This window comes from Uloborus diversus, chromosome 7 (genome assembly GCF_026930045.1).
Source record: "Uloborus diversus isolate 005 chromosome 7, Udiv.v.3.1, whole genome shotgun sequence".
Lineage (NCBI taxonomy): Eukaryota > Metazoa > Arthropoda > Arachnida > Araneae > Uloboridae > Uloborus > Uloborus diversus.
Window position 1 is genome coordinate 165,260,465 of NC_072737.1, and position 20,224 is coordinate 165,280,688.

The 20,224-nt window shown below is 37.7% G+C and overlaps 1 protein-coding gene across 1 annotated transcript in view; it reads right to left on the reverse strand.

Moving 5' to 3' along the window:
* Positions 1–20,224, reverse strand: part of LOC129225897 (monocyte to macrophage differentiation factor 2-like) — a 111,878-nt gene that overhangs the window by 12,711 nt on the left and 78,943 nt on the right. Inside the window, exons 5-6 of the mRNA XM_054860428.1 lie at positions 13,699–13,806; positions 2,389–2,458 (exon numbers count right to left, since the gene is read on the reverse strand). Of these exons, the coding sequence (XP_054716403.1) occupies positions 2,389–2,458; positions 13,699–13,806 (178 nt within the window). The remainder of the gene's footprint in view (positions 1–2,388; positions 2,459–13,698; positions 13,807–20,224) is intronic.

A 20,224-nucleotide genomic window follows, 5' to 3' on the forward strand; every position in this document is an offset into this window, starting at 1 on the left:
AGATTTTACGAAATTATCAAGCTGAAAAAAAAAAAATACAGTAAAATAGAAAAGTGGGTAATTAGCGTTAAATAGAAATTTTTGTTTTCCTGCAATTTTTAAGTCTCCCACATAGTACTCAAAGATATGGATTTTTTCCAGGTTGAGTTAAAATTTTCATTTAAAATACTATATTATGTATTTATTATTCGTTTGTAATTGTTGATTTGTATAAATGTGTTCGCCAGTAATTTTTGAACTTGATATTCTATTTAAATTTATATGCAATTTTTTAAAAGATAACTGACAAAAAAAATCATTTTTTTAAATAAAATTATAAATTTTAGGTCATGTGTGGCATATCTAAATGTTTTTTAATTTGAATAAATGTTCTTTTGGTACATGTGGGGTGTTGGGTACAGAAGAAACGTTTTATTAACAGAAATTTCGAGTTTCTAAAAAAAAAATTTTTTTTTCTTTTTTTTTCGATTTGGCATAGCATACAAGTACTGTTTTACATTTTCAGGTGCAAGTCGGCACGGATTGCCGTTGTGCAAATTGTATGGAACTTTTTTTCACAATTGTTTTGACACAAGAGGAAAAATACAAGAGGGTATACGACTTGAAATATTGACTTTAATTTTTTGAGGGACAACCTATTGTGTATGCTTTTTATTTACTTATTTTTTTAGAAAGTAGCGAAGTAGCGACTACATTTCAAAATTAGTTTGTAGTTGCTACATTTTGAAAAAAGTAGTTGTAGTTGTAGTTAACTACATTTGTAACAAAGTAGTTGTAGTTGTAGTTCGCTACAAAAAAAATGTAGTTTTTCCAACCACTGTCCTGAACGAAATGAAAATATTTTATTTTCTTTTTGTTGTTTCTGTGGTAACTATTTTTGTTTTCCCTTATTTTATTTCTGAGAATGCAATAAATGAATAAGGCACTAGTGACATTATAAAACGCGTTTATCAATATCCCATCGCTATTTTCCCATCTTCCCTGCTAGATTCATTCACATGGAATCGTCTTTACTTGGCAGAATGCCAGATTACATACAATCCGTGGTCAAACAGTATCTTGCGTTTTGTTATTCATTAAATAGCTTAGCAATAAATATGTTGGTGAGAAACTTTTGATTTTGCGTCTATACCTAATTAACAGAATAGAGTAACGACCCCAGTAATTGGCACTTTAAGAGTTTGTCCTTAAACTTACCTCTGTTTTTATTTCGTAAAAAAGAAATATTTACTTGTAAATATTTTTGTATCATAGAATTCACTTCTATGCGTCTATTTAGTTCACTAAAAGCAAAAATATTTGAACTGATATTTTTATAAAAATATGTGTATAAAAAGTTACCGAAATCACCAGTAATTGGCACTTGATACCGCAGTGTATGACACCCTTGTGATCCAGTGATTGGCACATGTGGATAGAACTGGAAAATCACTTCATTTTTCACTTTTAGATTACATACGAATTTCATCATCATAAGAAACATAATTAATGTTAATTTAAAGTAGGTAATTTTACATAAAGTAATGTTAAATCACACATCTTGACTTTAAAAATGTATTTTAGAGAAATAAAAATTTGGAATGTTACATGGAAAAAAATATCGAGATTTTTGCTGTTTCATCAGTCGGCATGCAGTTTTGATTTTACGACTTATAGCTGTTTTCACATAAAAAAGAAAATTGATCCGATGATTCAATGGCAGCATAAAAAATAGAACAGTTCTCTACAGTCGCAATATCTGACTGTGATGGCCAATCATATTTGCTTTTTTTTTATTGTTTCTTTCAAAAATTTAACAGTATATTCTGGACAATTCAAATCAATAGTAGAATCCATATAATATTGTTGCTGCAAAAGTATCAGAAATCAAAGAAGCGACAGATTGCACAACGCATTAGGAACTATAAGCACATGTGCCAATTACTGGAGACTAGCAAAACTGAAGCACCACTAAATGGCATTCATAATTTCTTCAAAAACCCAAAAGAAGACAAAAAGTTCACTTCTACACACTCAAAGTAACGTCTTTCAACTAAACAAAACTTTTGACAACCAAAATTTGAAGTATATTTTAAGTCAGGTTTTGATGGATTGATGTGCATGCTTCCCTTAAGCCAGAGAAGAAGCTTTTGCAACAAAAATGTCTGATTTGACACATGCCACAATTGTTTTTTTTTCCTATGCACTGCTACCTTTTAGTAACATGATTTGAAGTCATTATCTTTGAAATAAATGTACATTCAGTTGGTATATAGCCTTCTTCTTTTAAAAGATTGAATATGAATCTTATTTTAGGACATTTTTGTTGGAAGTGCCAATCACTGGTGACTTGCCAATTACTGGGGGGTGTTACCCTATTTAAAATCAGAATGCTATATAATGTCTTACCATATAAAACATTGCACAGGCTGGTGTAACGCCGATGACTATGTAAAAGAGAGTTTCTAATGTTTTGTACCTGTTAAATAAAATGAAAGCACAATTAGTGAAAGCAGCTGTCGAAACTTTGAAATGTCATAACTGAAATCAGAACAAAAGTCAAATGAAAAGAAATTTGAGATTTTCTAGGGTTTTTCTCTAGAAAATCTCAAATTTCTTTTAACATATAACATTACAATAACTGACTAAAAAAATAATAATTAATTATTTTAAAAATATGTATCTACAGGTTGACAAGAAATAACTTGGGCACACATAATACATTGTAATTTTATTGCAGAGGAACAATTTTTTCAAAGTAGCTACATATAGCCTCAACACAGAGCTTTAAACGTGTCACAAAATTTTCGGCTGTGGGCCGCAACTCACTTACTGATATTTTATCCCATTCCTTGCATAAGGATTTCTTTAGGGATGCTAAAGTTTTGCGAGCTTTAGTACACACCCTTGTCTCCAAGACCTTCTTACATCGTTGAACGGTGTCATTGACCGTTGGTTTAGGGTGGGATATGTGCTAGTGGGAAAACATCACACGAGGCAGTGAGAAGCAAAGGGATGTAAGTGGACATTTTGAAGTTTTGAGTTAAACGCGTTTAAAGATAACATTCTAGGTAAGCTTTCATTGAATTTTTTTTCTAAATCATGCTGTATAGCAGCTACTACCAGGGCTACTAGTACCATCTCTTGACCCAAGACAGAGGAGAGTTTCGCCTACCATGTGTACTGGTTATCTCCAAATTTTTAATTTTACCACTTAGATCCCTTTGCTTCTCACTGCCTCATATGTTTTTGTTGATCAGGGGATAAAATTAATCAAGAAACATATCCTAAACTCATTTTGGGCGATTTTCTCTTACATTGGTCGTAAAAGTTCTTTGGAACAAAAGATGGACCTTCCAACATGATTCCGTACCTACACACACTGTAAAAACGATTCAGAAACGTTCCTGTAAGATAATAAGGTAGCTAATGTGCCCAATTTCTTCCAGTAACATATCTTGGAAAAACCAGGAACGTTTTCCGCTAAAAGTCAGTAACCTTTCTGAAATCAACCTGTAAATTTTCTGAAGAAGTGCGAAATCTCCTCTGTTAAAGCCGAGTCATATCTTTAGAACCTTCTAGAAAAATTAAGTAAGTTTAGTGTGATTGATTAGAACCTTCCTGATTTACCAAGAAGGCTCCATAGAAATCAGAGCGACCACGGCCAAAGCGATGCAAGAAGGAAGCAAACATCTCTCTTGCCTGCAATTCCTGCCTTGCAAAGCTGTAGCTATCCATTGACTTTTTCGCTCTCACTGGGAGCTTAGTCAATCTGGACAGGCCGTAAGCAACCTTAGGCCGACACACTTAATAAACACGCTTATTCAATCTTTAAACTGGTTGCTAAAAATATTTTCCATAACAATGAAAAGTCTATACGCGTGCAACTTGTAGCGATTCAGGAACCGTTTTTGTAAAGATACAGTGATCTCTCGCTTATACGCGACCTCTGTTATACGCGTTTTTCACTTATGCGCGTTTTTCTCACGGGCCCGGCCAGCGATATAGGAAACAATGTTATAACTCTTATTCATTTGTACGCGAAACCTAAAATCCACCTTTCACTTATGCGCGATTTTTTTTTCAAGCTTTAGTTTAATCGCGTATTCACGCTTTGCTTACCGGACAATTTGTACCCTTCTTGTTCTGTCTCTTAGAACCCATTCACACGCCTTTATTCCATTGTTCAGACTCTTCCAAGAACGCGTTCTTTTTCGCCCAAGTGTGCGATCGGGTGTGGAATTAGTCTTGTGATTGACACTGAGAAGGGAGAATGGGTTACATACGAAAAGGTTGACGTCACTACAAGTAGTGGTCAAGCGGTAAGCATTGACATAGCCTATCGAGGATTTTTGCATCCTCGAAGACTATAGCTCTGATCACGCGAAATTTTTTAGGTTTTGGGGAATTCGCTTACGTACTGTACAGTTTATAAAAAATGACAAAACGTACAACTTCAAATTTTGCATTTTTATTAAATTACAATGCATAAACGGAAATTATGTGCGTATTTATTCATTAGTATTAGTTGTGTACTATTAGTATTAGTATAACTGATGTTAACTGAATGCATTTAAGCTTATTTTTGGGTTAGCGGCCTCATAGCTCTTATGGATATTAAATTTTACCTAACGATTGGGATATTACTTAAACATGAGGAAATTATTCTTAACAACTAAATATGTTTTATTTAAACAAAATTTAACAGATAGGAACACTTCTGCGCTTTAATGGCGAACAAATTGATACAGTATTAGCTAAACCTTTTTTTGGGGGGAAATTGTGATTGTAATTGTCCATTTAAGTAGTTTTATAATGCCCGGAACTTGATTGAATATTTCCTTAATGATAACACTGCTTGGCTAGTATGTCCTTTTCTGCAGTCATAACAGAAGTAACTTGATTGCCCTGTTAATTACTGGGCCTGTCATAAACATTCCCTGTTTTATACTGCCATATCCTGACGACACCCAGACTCGATGCGAGGTCAAAAACCTGGTGGCAAAGGTCGGTCCTTAATATTTTTTCAAACGCATGTACCGACATAAAGAGAGAGAGAGAGTGGACTTAGTTTTCTGGCTTCTGGTAGTCATTAAAGTATTAGCAATATAAACTTAATGAAAAGATTAACAATGAGCCTGAAATAGGGGGGGTCCGGGGGCCTCTCCCCCGGAAAATTTTCGAAATTGTAGTCTTCAAAACTCAATATTAGACAATATTTGGTGATGTTAGGGGAGTGTTGGTTCAGAGTTTCTCCTGCTGCAGTTTTTCAGAAGTGGAAATCCAAAAACAGAATTTTAAATTATCTTCGAGTATATGGTACGACGAGCGGTTCCGAGGGCTCTCTGAAATTTTTTAAAATATATTAGCGTTGAAAACGCAGTTTTAGACGATCCTTGGTGATTTTAAGTCGAGATAGATTCCAAGGCCATCCACCAGAAAATTTTCAAATTGAAGTCTTAAAAGTCTTTTTTGGTAAAGATTAGGACACCGGCAGTTACTCGAAAATTAAGTTCCAAAAACGAAATTTTTGCTGACCTTCAGTGATGTTAGGAAAAGGAGTTTTCAGGAGGCTCACCCCGGAAAATTTTCGAAATTGAAGCACTAAAAACGAGATTTAAAACGTTCTTCATTGATGATGCCGAGAGAGAGGAGGAGACGGGGCACTTTCCCAGAAAATTTTTGATACTGTTAATTTAGAAACACAGTTTTAAACCATCTTTAAGAATATTAAAAAAACGGGAGAGATTCGAGTACTTTCTTCCAGCAAATTTTCGAAACTGGATACTCCTCAATGGTATTTTAAAACTGCATATTTTTAAATAATTTTACGGAAAAAATATTTTGAGAGCAAAAGCGGCTCTGGGGAAAAAATGACAAAGGTCAATTTTTTCACAAGCCTCCTTCTACACCTTTCACTATTAGGATATTTTACCCTCTGCACGAGTTCAATTCCGAGCCGGGCCCCTATTCTCCAACTAAGCTGACATGACCTCACGTCGACCCATGTTGTAAGTTGCATTTTATAGCAATTGTGAATTGTCATTTATAAATAAAAGCGTCAAAGAAACCAAAGGTATTTTAACTTTTTACGACCGCTAAGGTTTCCCTGTTTTTAATTTATTCATTTATTTTTATTACACCGCTAAAAATATATTCGCATCCCCAGAGCTCGACCTTTGGAGGCCTCTTTGTCTAATCACACAACTATGTATAAATCACTTATGTGCATTTATGAATCCCCTTTGGGCCCCCTCATAATCGTGATCAAGTAAATTTGTTACTGGCAGAATGATTAAAGATTTCCTTTTAAAGAAGTTTTTTCCAATTAATAAGTCATATTTTTTTATCTTTTTAAAAATACATGTGATTTTCATATCGTTGCAATGCTATGCATAATTCTTTAAAAAAATTGGGGCTCCTTAGGAACATGGGGCCCCAGGCCTAGGCTTAATCAGCCTGTGTGGTAATCAGGCCCTAAGCAGCCCCATTTCAGAAATTCCCCCTCCCTCCCCCTCTTGTGGGGACGGCCCTACCTCCCTCCACCCGCCAGCTTTAGCCCATACGTAAAGAGGAGCAGAGACTGTGTTTTGCGAATTTGCGTTATTCTAAACACATGCGCGCAAAATTTACATTTTGCTGTTAGTAGACAGGCCCGAAAGACTTTGCTGATAGTTGATCGGCCCCAAGCAATCCAAGCATGACCGGCCCACCGGGCATATGCCCGGTTGCCCGCCGGCTGTATCCGCCACTGGCAAGGAATGGGATAAAATATCAGTAAGTGAGTTGCGGCCCACAGCCGAAAATTTTGTCACAAGTTTAAAGCTCTGTGTTGAGGCTAAAGGTAGCTACTTTGAAAAAAGTTGTAAATATTGTTAAGAGTTCGTGACACAACTTCAAACTTTCTTGAAATGACGACACAGTTCTTGAGAAAACACAGGAGATTTATTTACAGCTATGTACAGGAAGCGTAGTTACAACTGCTAAATCAATCACCAGCATTTAAGCTAATATCATTTAACACCGTAAACTCAACGGGTTACACACGTATTTACACCCAAATACGCAAAAATACAGCCCAAAGGCTTCGCAAAGCAGAGCTAATACATGAACTCCAGCGTACCGCTGACACGATTCACAACCAAAAACTAACTCGAGACTAACTCCCACCGTTGGACGTGGCTATTTATAAATCTCGAAAGAGAAGTTTCCACAAAATTCTAAATGCTTCTCGATTTTCTTTTTTTTATTCATTCACGAATCTTACCAATAAATCATAGGGGGACCGTATACTTCAGTCGACTGTTAGGGGGTTGTATGTGCATTATAAGAAACTATTTACAGGTTACGTTGCTACAATAATTTTAGATGAAAGATTATTTAATAAACGCCAAATTTAGCCAGATTCCAACAAATTAATCAAAAATAATTACTATTTACAGAATTTGTAACAATATATTGGACAAAATAATTTATTCATATTTATTTTGATGTTTGGTCGTAATATTTTCATCAGAATTAGAATTATAATGTGTTATGTGTGTCCAAGTTATTTAATTGTCACCCTGTATCTTCGTCTCAAAGCTGGAATTGATAGCTCACCGTTGCTTTGAGGCGACGATATATAAAAATGGATGTTTATTTGTGTGTTTGTGTGCGTATGTTAATTATACAACTCAAGTTCACGTCAGATTTTTGCCAAATTTGGCACAGAGGTCCTTTGATGCTCAGGACATACGAGATTTTTCGAACCCTATAGGGGGAGAAGCCCTCTTAAGAGGGTTTTCACCAGAAAATCTGAAACGGAATGTTCACGCCTATTAATAACAATGACTGAATTTTTGGAATTAAAAAAAAATCCAAAGAGATCTAAATTTAAACTTTGAGTCATAAAATTACTCTTTTCTACACTTTGACGGGAAATTTTACACGATTTTTGTTTCTCTCGTAATTTTGCTCGATTGTTGAACAGCGCCACTTGAGACAACTTATTTTTTTCGAGATAAGCCGTGCAACGTCAGGCAACGCAGGTAGTTTATAAATAAAATATATACCAAAGAGATTTCTCTTAACAATTTTGCTTTTTCAACCTCTTCTTTAATCAGTTCTTCATGCATTTCGAGTTGATAGAACAGTGCAAGCAATAAGAGAAAATTATTTACTTAAGCCAAAGATTGCATTCAACTAAAGATCAAGTATGGAAAAATCTCTGATCGCCAGTGGCAAGCAGAAGCAAATTGATTAGTCGCTTTCCTTTTTCTTTAGTCGCTTCTTTCTTTGTGAACTAAAAAAAGACAAAGTCAACAAAAAAGCTAAAATCAAAGTAGCTTTTAAACGACGTTGTTTCCTTCAGTCAAAAGTACTACTTTTCGTCACTGAAATTGATAGAGTAAGCCAAAAAATAACATGGACCTAGAAAATACTTTCATTTTCCCAACAGTTGTTTTTTAATAATTTTTTAAAATGTCTGATTTTTCAAAAAAGGCGTCGTCTTTATGACGTCACAAATGATGCCCTTTAGCGCATCTTTCTACCGCGTTTCCACGTTATGATAATCAAGAAGCGAATTAAATTGCGCTCCATGCTTGCTATCAACCCTATCGTTGCCAATACACGTGAGTAAAGATGCGAATTAAATATTTTGCTCTGTGAATGGCAACAGTGAATGGCATTTCATCATTTGTGATGTCATCAGCAGAAGCGTAAACAATGAAAGTGCACCGATTAAAGTATTGTTTTTTTTAATGTTAAACTTGAACAAATTATTTAAAAAATGGTCAGATCCTATGATTTTAAACATGCTCTTTCAGAAAAAAATACTTTTAAAATTTTGGAAACGACCCCATTGCTCCTGAAACAAAAATAATTGAATATTTTCTGACAAGTTAAAAATTGTTATTCACTCTCCTTCATATTCGTATTTTCACTCTTCCATTACTTATTAACTAAAAAAAAAAAAAAAATCACACATCTTAAAATAAATGGAGTTGATCCGAGTGGAGACCAGATGGCGAATGATACTGATATTTTTAATCGCTCTCCCCCCCCCTTTTTTTTTGTCGCCAAGTGGCAAGTGGCGGCCGCTAATATTAATCTTTACATTCAAATAAAAAATGATTCTCGAACCACAGAACGAAAGAACAAAATTGGACTGCTTGCGGATGTTATTTACATCAGCTATACTATAAATAAAAATAAACATAAGATCAAGACCAAAAAATTTTAACGTATTGTAGAAACACAAATGTTTTTAGATTAAGATTTCATTACCCTTGTAGTTCTGGCAGTCATTCATTTAAGCTTTAATCAAAGTTAAAAGCACAAAATATTGAAAAAAATGGCGTACAACTATTTCGGATGCCCAAGTGCGTCGAAACATGTGTACGCAATTTAAATGGCTATTTTATGTGTTCATCGTTAATCCTCTCGACCTTGCGCTTTTTTTACCAGGAAACCATACGATAGTGCAGTGGTACCTTACCTACGGCTCGCGGGCCAGATGTGGCCAGCGAAGCCAGTCACATTTGTTTAATGTTATGTTTTTTATGTTACGGATCGATTTTGAAACTTTCCAAAACAATAGATAATCTTTATTCTGTATTACGAACGATTGTTGTAAATTTGAAGACAAATAGTTTGAAATTGGTTTTTAAAAACAGACGAAAACTTCGTATTAATAAAATAAGCATGTAGCAATCAATGATAACATCACACCCACACACTTCTTGGTTCGAAATTTTCTTTCCTTCAGTCGCTTTCGCTTGGTGCCTTCATTTATGCCAAGTCTTTAAGTTTGGCCCTTTTCTACGGGGGGGGGGGGTGCAAATAGTTTTTTTTTTGGGGGGGGGATCAAAAAAGTTTTAAAGTGTTCTTTCGATTGCTACGTATTTATTTATTTATTTTTCTTTTTTCACTGTTACACTATTTGTCTAGTTCGCTGATAACTTCAAATTAGCTTGGACGGTAAAATTTCCTTGCAGGATTTGAATAATCATCTGAATCAGTTCTTTAATCAGATATAAGAGCCTTTCTATGTGCACACGTTATGTAACTTTTGGAAGATAGAGAAATTTCTTCGACACACACACTGATTAAATGCCATTTTATTAACTGAAATTTTGCTTCAAGTTTTGTCAAAAAAATTAGAACTTCTGAATCAACCTTCTAGAAATATACAAGACGATTCTACACAAATCTTTACGGCAAGAACCTCAAGTTACTCAAGTCATCCGAAGTAACAGATTAAGAAGGCTCGGCCACATCTGGAGAAACTTGACTTTTTCAAAGACAAAATATAATTCGTAAAATCTACCATTTGTGTGCGGTATTCATCATTTTTTTGACCTAAAACCAACAAATTATTATTTTCAATGGACATATTTAGAAACGTAAAATGTTTAAACATTTACGTAGTTTTCGAATGGTTAGTCCTGAGGATAATACAAAATTGAAACTTAATTTTGGACGTTGTATTGGAATGCACGGTTCAGTTCGGACGCTCTAATGCAGGGCTTCGCAACCGGTGTGCCGCAAAAAAGAACCCAGTGTGCCGTAGAATTTTCGTAGTTATGTAAAAAGAAAGAGCCTTGATGTATTTTATCTTAAAGTAACGACCGAATAGCGTTTGTATCGTTCTGTAACTTCTCAATTCACCCTGTCGATCGTGTGCAATCAGGCATACCTAACAAGGGGAGAGGCAGGATCTGTTGCCCCACCTCTTTAAAACTTCTTGATCCTATTACTTTCGGTTTTTTAAAACGGTTTCTAATATCCACGAAATCAACTAATTATACAGAATGTTTTCTAATTCTTTCGCAAAAGGGAGTATCGTCCCCTCCTCCAGGCAGTGATTGTGCCCTCCCACTCAAAATTTAAGCCTGGCTTTAGTTTTTTTTTTTTTTTTACTGTTTTTCAGTTCCGATACTAATTTCATTTGATCGTAGTTTCTCAAAGTTCGATTCTGAGACTTAGTAAAATATAAATTAAAAGAGAAAAAAAAATCAAACTGAAAAAATAAAATCTAGGACGAATTAATATTTTCGGTAATTGCTGTTTGAGCAATTCAGAGAGTAAAACGAAGAGTGCAGCTGCCTTTACTTTTACCTGTTGCATATGTTGGTGCCAATGATCAGACGTGTATTGCTTTTGAAGATTTTTTTTTTTTTTTGAATCTATAAAAAGCAAATTAGCAAAATGTTTGCTATTGGCTAATTTATTATTATTTTTTCGGCTTATTTTAGACACAAATTATTCACGCTCAATTCACCAGCAATGACATTCTGGCTTGTCTGCATACGCTCAGTGTGTTATTAGGATTGGCGCAAAGCCTCCGCTTTAATTACAAATGTGATATGAAAAAATTCTTGGTTAGAGAAGGCTCATCAGCTGCTAAATCTGCTACTGAATGTACTGATACAGAGGACCTCCAAGTAAAAAGGCTAAGTCGCTGAGTAGGCAGTCCAGGAAAGGATACCTGGCGTTCGGTTTTTCGTGGATCGGAGATGTAAAATCACCAAGACCTGAGTGTCTTATTTACAGGAAAAACTTTCAAATGAAGCGATGGTCCCTAGCAAATTAAAACGTCACCTATCTATTAAACATCCTTTTTATCTGGGCAAAGACATCGGTTACTTCAAGCGATTGCAGAAAGAGAACTCGAAGCGAAGTTCTTTCATGAAAGCCAGCGCAAAAGTTTCTGAAAGGGCTCAAGAGGTTAGCTATAATGTTGCACGGTTAATTCCCAAAACGAAAAATCCACACACTATCTGTGAAACGCTTATTTCATCAGCGTACAAAGAAATCGTACGGGGAATGCTAGGACCCGGAGCAGAGGAGGTGGTCCAAGTGCCACTTCTGACGACACTATCAGGAGACGAATTGATGACATGTCGGGTGACATAGAAGCAACATTGCTAGAGAAATTACAAGTAGCTGGAAAATTTGCATTACAAGTTGACGAATCAACAGACATTGGAAGCTGTGCACAACTCATAGCCATTGTGCGCTTTGATGATGAGGGACGCATTAAAGGTCATTATCTTTTCTGCAAAGAACTTTCTCCACGTGCAACCGGTGATGAGATATTCCGCATTACAGATGAATATCTGGAAAGCAACGAATCCTTTGGCAAAATTGCACAAGGTGTTCGCACCGACGGAGCTGCTGCAATGACAGGACCTATCATAGGGTTCCTGTCGAATGTGACAAGTCGTAACCCAAGTGTTCAAACCATACACTGTTTCCCCCATCGTGAATCTCTCATGGCAAAGAACTTACCAGGTGAGCTGAAGTCAGCTTTGGCTGACGTCGTGAAAATCGTGAATTTCATAAAATCGAGGCGGCTAAATTCTCGAATTTCTCCTTACTTTGTGACTTCTATATATAGAGATTCGCTGACTTTCACGTGGTAAGGTACTATTAAGAATTTTTGAATTGACGGACGAGGTACGACAGTTTTTGATTTTAAAAAACGAAATGTAGAACGCCAGTTTATTCCAAGTCAAATATTGGCTGGCAAAACTAGCGTACATAGCTCACAATTTTGAACATCTTAACGAATTGAATCGGTAAATGCAAGGACAAGGAGAAAATTTGGTTGCATGTGTGATGGACAAGCTAAACGAGTTCAAATCAAAAATTCAGCTGCGGAGAGAAGAAGTAGATCGTGGGTCTTTGGACATGTGCAAACGGACCATCAACATAGAGTGTGAAGGAAATGGCATGGAAGAAAAGCTGCTTAATGAAGTGGCAGAACATTTAGTCATTCTTCAGGACAAAATTAAGCTCTATTTCAAGAATACTAACATAGAGTAGTATGACTGGATTCGCGATCCATTCTCTTCATCTGCGGATGCATCAGTTAAATACCTTTCTTTGAAGGCGCGAGAAGAATTTAAACTTAAGTTGAACGAAGTGCCTCTGGACGAAATTTGGTAGCTGGTTAAAAATGAGTATCCCACCATCTCTGGTCTTGCTATTGATGTGCTACTACCATTTTTCACTACACATCTTTGCGAACTCATCTTCTCAGCCCTCACACTTATCAAAATCAGCAAGAGATAATCTCGAAAGAGCCTGGATGAAGAACTTCGTGTAGCTCTTTCCAACATACAGTCGAACATCCAAGGCAGGCTCAAGTGTCTCATTAGTGTCAAACGGAAGTTAGGTGCTTGGTTTTAATTTTTTGCTTGCTTCTTTCTTGAAACATTTTTTGATAAATCGTTTAACTGCAGTGTGCACTTTAATGACATGTTTGACAGAAATACTTTGAAACATATCAAGCATACTTTTCTGTGAAGTCTGATATAGGTAGTTTTGTTGTTCATTATCAACCTCAATACATTCGAAATATTTCTACTTTCTAAATAAATTCAAATACACTACGATAGTGTAATTGTTTTATTCATATGAAAAAGCCCCCACCCCCCGTCTTTTTAACAGCGAATGATGAAAACACTTCTATATTACCATTGCGAAATTAAGTTCAGTGTGCCCCGTTGATCTAGAAATTTCTTACGAGTGCCGCAAAGTAAAAAAGGTTGAGAAACACTGCTGTAATGGACAGTAAAATAACATAGCATCCATGGGATAGGAAATAGGACTTCATGCCTCGGTCGCTATAACGGAAGGGTCGCAGTAATAGGAGGTTGTTCTACAGAGCGTTTATTGTATTATCTTAGCATAAGTTATGGAAAATAAATAGTGCTCAAAGCTGCAAACCTTTCATGAAAGTAATACTGATAAATAATTCCCAGAACAGCCATTGTCCATACAATCCAGCTTATATTTTGAGTCCAAAAATTCCTCTCGACATCTTTTAATACCAGCCTGAAATAAACAATGAAAATTTAAATAGTCAATCAATTTTTACAGAAGCGATACACTTTTTTTTTTCAAAATTAAGACTACATCCAATGTGCATGTATTGCATCGTAACGAGCATAAAATATATTTTACTTATGTTTAGGCTTGCTAGATTTCTAAACTGTTCAACCGGGACACTGAAATCCCCCCCCCCCCCCAGCGTTGCGAGTATTCAAAAGGATACCACCCCTGGCTGGCTTTTAGAATATTTTACAGGGCAGTTCGTTCTCAATGCCATGAGCAAATGATCACTAATTATGAACCTAAAAGTAGGGTAATAAGAAATGACACAATCAGAATAAATTACAAAATTTTGCTCCTTGTATGTTAATATTTATAAGTTATTTTAGTGGGGAGAAAAACACTTTGGACGAGGAATAAAGAATTGAACTATATTCCTATTATACAGGGGCGGATCCAGAAAGAATTCTCGGAGGGGGCCATTTGGAAAAATATGATGCTTCGGAATTTTTTGAATATTATAAATATCAATATAGCCCCTTTAACCAGAGCATTTTTTAAGGAATTTTCACTAGGCGACACAAGTTTAACATAAAGGTTGCAACTGTCCCAATAATTTTCCTCTTTTCTTAACAAACGTGTGCATATATCGTCGCCTCTAAGTGGTATTCCTGTAATCAGTACTGTTTGTTCCGAGAAGACTGTATAGGACTTCTGATTTAAGAGGAAGCTGATTAGAACCAACCATAAGTATAATATTAACTCCGAAGTAAAGGGGGTTTTGGGGCTTTCTCCCCCGGAAATTTTTGGAATTTGTAGTCTTAAAAACGCATTTTAGACGATCTTTGGTAATGTTAGGGGAAAAGAGATTTGGTGGCGCTCCCCTGTCTATTTTTCGAAATTGTAGCTCTAAGAATGCAGTTTTAGACTATCTTTGATAATGTTAGAGGGAGGAGAAATTTGAGGGCCCATCTAAGGAAATATTTCGGATTTGTAATCTTAGAAATTCATTTTAACTGTCTTTCGTAATATTAAGGACTCGGGTACGACTCCATCCCCTCACCCATTTTTTGAACTTGAAACTTTAAAAACGCTAACATTATCTCTAATAATGTTAAGAAGAGAAAGTTTCGGGGGTTCTCAGCCAGATTTTTTATTTTTATTTTTATTTATTTATTTTTTTTTTTTTTTTGCAACTGTAGAGCAAGACACATAGTTTAATACGATCTTTTCGTGATGATACGTAGAGGACAGATTCGAGGGCCCACACCAAGAACTTTTTTAAATTTACAATTTCAGTCCTGAAGACACATTCGAATAATTATTTTTCTAAGAGGATTGGAGCGCTGTAGCACTCCCCCGGAAGTTGTTAGAAACTAGCTTTAAAAAGGCTGTTTTAGACGATTTTTCGTCATGTTAAGGGGAGGAGAGATTAAAAGGTCTATCCCAGGAAATTTTTCTAATTTATAGACTTTGAACTATTTTAGACTATCTTTGGTAAGGTTAGGGTTTGAAGGGTTTCAGAGGTCTTTTTGAACGAAAAAAAATTTATTCCAGTTTTTTCAATTTAAGCTAGGAAAGAAAGTTTTAAAAAACTACTTGAAACTTACTCAGTGTGGGTTTATGACTCCTCAGCATTGGTTTTATACTCATGTTAGACTTAGAGGAATAATAAGGATTTTTTTAATATTTAGCTCTAAAAAGGTTTTAAACTATTTTTGAAACTTTTTCAGGGTGACCATGGCCCTCCTCTCATTGTTCTCCTTATTGTTATACTTTGTATGCATCATAAGGGAATTTTTTTGCATTTTTGCTTAAAAAAAGTGGATTTTAACTACTCTTGAAATTTTCTCGGAGGGGGCCATGGCCCCTATTGCCCCCTCCCTGGATCCGCCCATGCTATTATATACTTTTCATTGGCACAAGCTAATCCGATATTAATTTTTCAAGTCATTGTTACAAATGACGAAGTATTTATCCTAGATAAATCTTCCCAGTTAATTATTTTTAGACTTTTTTGGTCATCTGTAATCAAATTTATCTTTTACCTGGACACCGGAACGTCTGGCAAGCCTACTTATGTTTCATTTCATTTCGCCAACAAAACTTTTACTGATAAAGCGCCAGAAATGTCAACCCCGGTGAAATTGAGATCGTTCTACATTCGGGGGGAAGAAGAGCGCATTTCATGCTTGGCGATAACTTTTCTCTTTTGCCAACCCTTTTTAGGGTTGCTAGGTGCGCACTTCGAGTTTGCCCGGCAAGGGGGAAGTTACCTCGGTGACTCAGGTACAAGGGACCTTCGGGGAGTGATGTCTTCAGCAACCAGTGTGCAGTCTCTGCCTTCGTGGGGATAGCACGCGCGTTTTTTGAGCTCCGCTGGGCTTCCTTAGTTTTGGCGGAAATCTTGTGGCGCTTTGTCCGAGTGCAGTGTTTTCTGAAAGCCCTTGCCCCGCAGATCACGCAGATACTTCATTTTTGTAAATCGGCCCAGTGGTTCCTGTGATATGGAAGTTTGAACATTTGAAAAAATTTTACGAGCATTTTAACATGGGATTTGCTGATATTTTTAACATGGACAAATTTTAAGCCCCTGTAGCTTCACAGCCTCAGCAGCAACCCAGGGCCACCGAACATCAAAATATAGCCCTGGTGGTGTACTCTCGGAAAAGTGCTGGTTGAGGGAAAACGGTCCGGAGGCCGCGGAGCTACGACCCTCAAGTTGCAACTTTTGGGCTTAGCATCGCTGGACTTCGCTGTTTTTTGAGGCCCATTTTGCAACTTTGGAATTCGTCTAAGTTCACCTCTTACCCAACTGCGACTGCGCAGAAGAGGATGTACATCTACCGAGCATATATATCAAGATAAGTATTTTGCCATTTTACGAGTGCATGCGGCATGCGGCAGACCTCTTCAGTGTATTCGTCCCGCGTCTCCCGCTGATCCGGTTGCTCGAATTCCGGCACCCGCAAGACCGGCGTGGGACAGAACAGCATTGACAGGGGATCCTTCAATCATCCGGACCCCACAGATCCGAACTGCTCTTCGTTTTCCGTGCAGCTGGAGTTTACCGATCGCCATCGCGGACTGTATGTGAGTCACCCATGTTTTTTCATTTATTGAGGGGGCTTCAAGCCCTGCTGCGACTTAATAGTGCTGTAGATACAAGCCCAGGCGCTTGCCTTTATGCTTCTAACACTAGTTTCTGCCATTGTATTGTTTACTTTTGTGTTTATGTAATTTTTGTTATTGGCCCCCGGGGCGTTATTACCTTTTTCAAACGTAAATTGCATTTTTGAGGGTTAAGGAGTCGAGATAGGGCTTAGATATTAAAACTTTGCCCCCCTTGACGGAGACGGAAACCAGTCCTCCCCCAAGACGTATGCGAAGTCCCAAAGCATTTAAACCACTCTAATACACTTAATTTTGCCGAGGGTTCTCTGACCAGTCTCCTAAATTTCATCCGTACCCCCGGCTTGTGAGTACTTAAATTAATCAGCTCAAAATTTGCAGTGGGCTTTGTGGCTTTCTCTTTTCTTTTTATGCAGTGGTTTCCTAATTATTTCAATTTATGTGCTCTTAATTAGCATAGTTGAAGTTCCCCACTTTTCACAATAGACCCACATTGTGGGTATTCATTCTATTTGTCTTCATGAGTGTAACAAACTAACGTATTGGCTTTTTGAGATTTCTCATTTGCATTTAGGCAATTAGCGAATTTAATTGCTTTTTAGAAAAGCCGTAACTTGAAGTTTTGATATACATTGTGGGTATCCATTTTGTTCGTCGTCATGAGTGTAATAAGCTTATATATTGGCTTTTTTGGTTTTCTCATTGGCATTCAAATAATTAGCTTTTAATTGTATTTGTTATTGTGAAGAGCCGTATCTTAAATATTTGATTTATATTGTGAGTACTCATTTTGATTGTCTTCATGTATGTGATAGGTTAATGTATCGGCAATTTTCGTTTTCTCATTTGTATTTAAGTTTTTTTACCATTATTAATTGTTTTGTGGAACTGTGATTTTGTATGCAACATGAGTGCTCATCATGATTGCCTTTTTGTTTTTGTGTGCAACACGATTAGTTTCCTATTGAATTAAGAGCAGTCATGTCTAGAAAATCAACGAACATGGATACAAAGGCTACGGCCAAAGGAACAGTTGGGGAGTCGGGGTAATTCAGGGTCCTCGCTCCCGCCAAGGTCGTACTGAACAGACTTGACTCAAATTTGGTCGAGCTGGCCAAGGGCCGGCCACTCCCGGCACAGCGCCCGAGCATCAACCCCCCCCTTCCCCCTCATCAGTTTTGTCGACGGAACTAAGTGATATGCATGCAGGTCCATTTGACCTTTACTTCCATCACGACACGCCAGCATCCATTAACATGTTGTCCCTTGACAACCCAATCACTGACTTTCTGGATTTCTTGGAATCGCTAGCCGGGGGAAGGGATATACACAGGAAGCTCTTCATGCCTCTTGGCCTCATGACACATGTGAAGACTGCAATCTGTCTCCTCAGAGCTAAACTCGTAGATCAATGCTACAACCTTGACGAAACTTTTGAGCCACCCTCCCCCTCAGTCGGGGAACAACAGAGACACTCCTGCTCACCAGGAGAGGGGGGGCGCTGCAGCCCGGGATGAGGAACCAGTGAAATCAACCACTGAGTCAGCCAATCAAACGGAGGGTAAAGTCCTAATTCCAGTTCCAATTTCGGACCAACTCCTCCTTGCAAAGCCATCACAACTAGCACCACAGCCACCCCTCCCCCCCGGCACCATCCCACCCGGCAATTCTCTCTGGAGAGCAACGTGAAGCGAACTATCATACAATCTTGGTATACCCCTCAGACCCAGAGAGCAAGTCGTCGAGAGACCTTCGCTCTCTGGTTGAACCTTGATATCTCCACTGACAACATTAGAGTCACGGGGGTCAGATACGTAGCAAAAGGAGGTCTGGCAATCGACACTCCAAGTCCAGAAGACTGTACTAAGCTCGAAAGGGGCCTAACAACTTGCAACTCACTCAAAGACAAAATTAAGGCTAGACATCCACGCCAGAGACTCCCAAGAATTATGGTCTACGGCTTCCCTCCAGATCTATCGGGCCCAGATATTCAGGAGACCATGTCTAAAAGCTTTGCACTATCGGGGGAGGAGGAGGAAATTTTCCCCCGCTTCAAACTAACGGGCAGATATGACAGCAATAACTGGGTTCTTGAATGCTCACCAGAAGCATTTCATAAAATTATGCAAAAGCCCAAACTTAACTTTTCCTGGAATGTTATGACTATCAAAGAATTCTTCGGAATTCGGAGATGTTATGCATGTCAGGGCTTTGGGCACCTAGCCTCGCAATGCACCAGAGAAATTTGCTGTAGCTACTGTTCAGAGACCCATGCGGTCGACAATTGTACATCCGAGCAACCTTTCTGCATCAATTGCCATCATTCAAACCAAAATAGTCGCACCGACTACTACACGGATCACGCTGCCAGCGACGGGGACTGCCCCTGTTATTTAAATCTTGTTTCTAAAATTAAATCTAGTACAAAATATGAGTAAACCGCAAACTTCTCGTTCCTATCATTCTTTTCAGTAAACCCCTTAATTTCGGCCAATCCAAATTCAGACTTTTCAATTTCGGACCTCAAAAACTTTTTCTCATCCCCGCCGGATGTCTTCACATCCCACGGGTGTGAAGGTGCCCATGGGTCATCCTCCCTCAAAATAGTTCAGATTAATCTGCAAAGAGCAGCTGCAGCTAGCTCCCTTCTTCAAAATTTCCAAATAAAACACAAAATCAACGCATTTTTAGTGCAGGAGCCGTACCGGTCGCGCGGCAGCGTGACCAACTTGCCCATTTCATGGGGCAAAATAATTTCTAGCAGTGGCCGTGCAGCCATCCTAATCACTTCAGACAATCTAAAGGTCATCAGCGCGTATCAGTCATATGCTTTCGTCGCAGTTAAGGCATCCATGGACAACTCGCCTCTAATTCTCCTCTCCGCCTATTCCTCTCCAGCAGAACCCATTGATGTTTTACTTTCAGACCTGACAAATTTTATAAATTCGACCTCCCAATTCCCACAATCATAGGCGAAGACTTCAATGCCCACTCTCGCACGTTTGGTTATGCGAGGGATGAGGCTTGGGACGAAGCAGTCCTGGATTTTGCCACCACAAATAATTTGAACTTACTCAACACCCCCCCCCCATGCCCCTCCAACCTTTCAAACCCCACATGGTCAGGGAGGGCCAGATGTCACATTTGGAAAAAACACAAATGTCAACATAATTTGGGAAGTCTCAGATGAACTATCCGCAAGCGATCACAAATATATCTTTTTAACTCTGGACTCATTCAACAACACCCGCTTTCTACGCTATAAAACATTCTATAATACCCAGTCTTT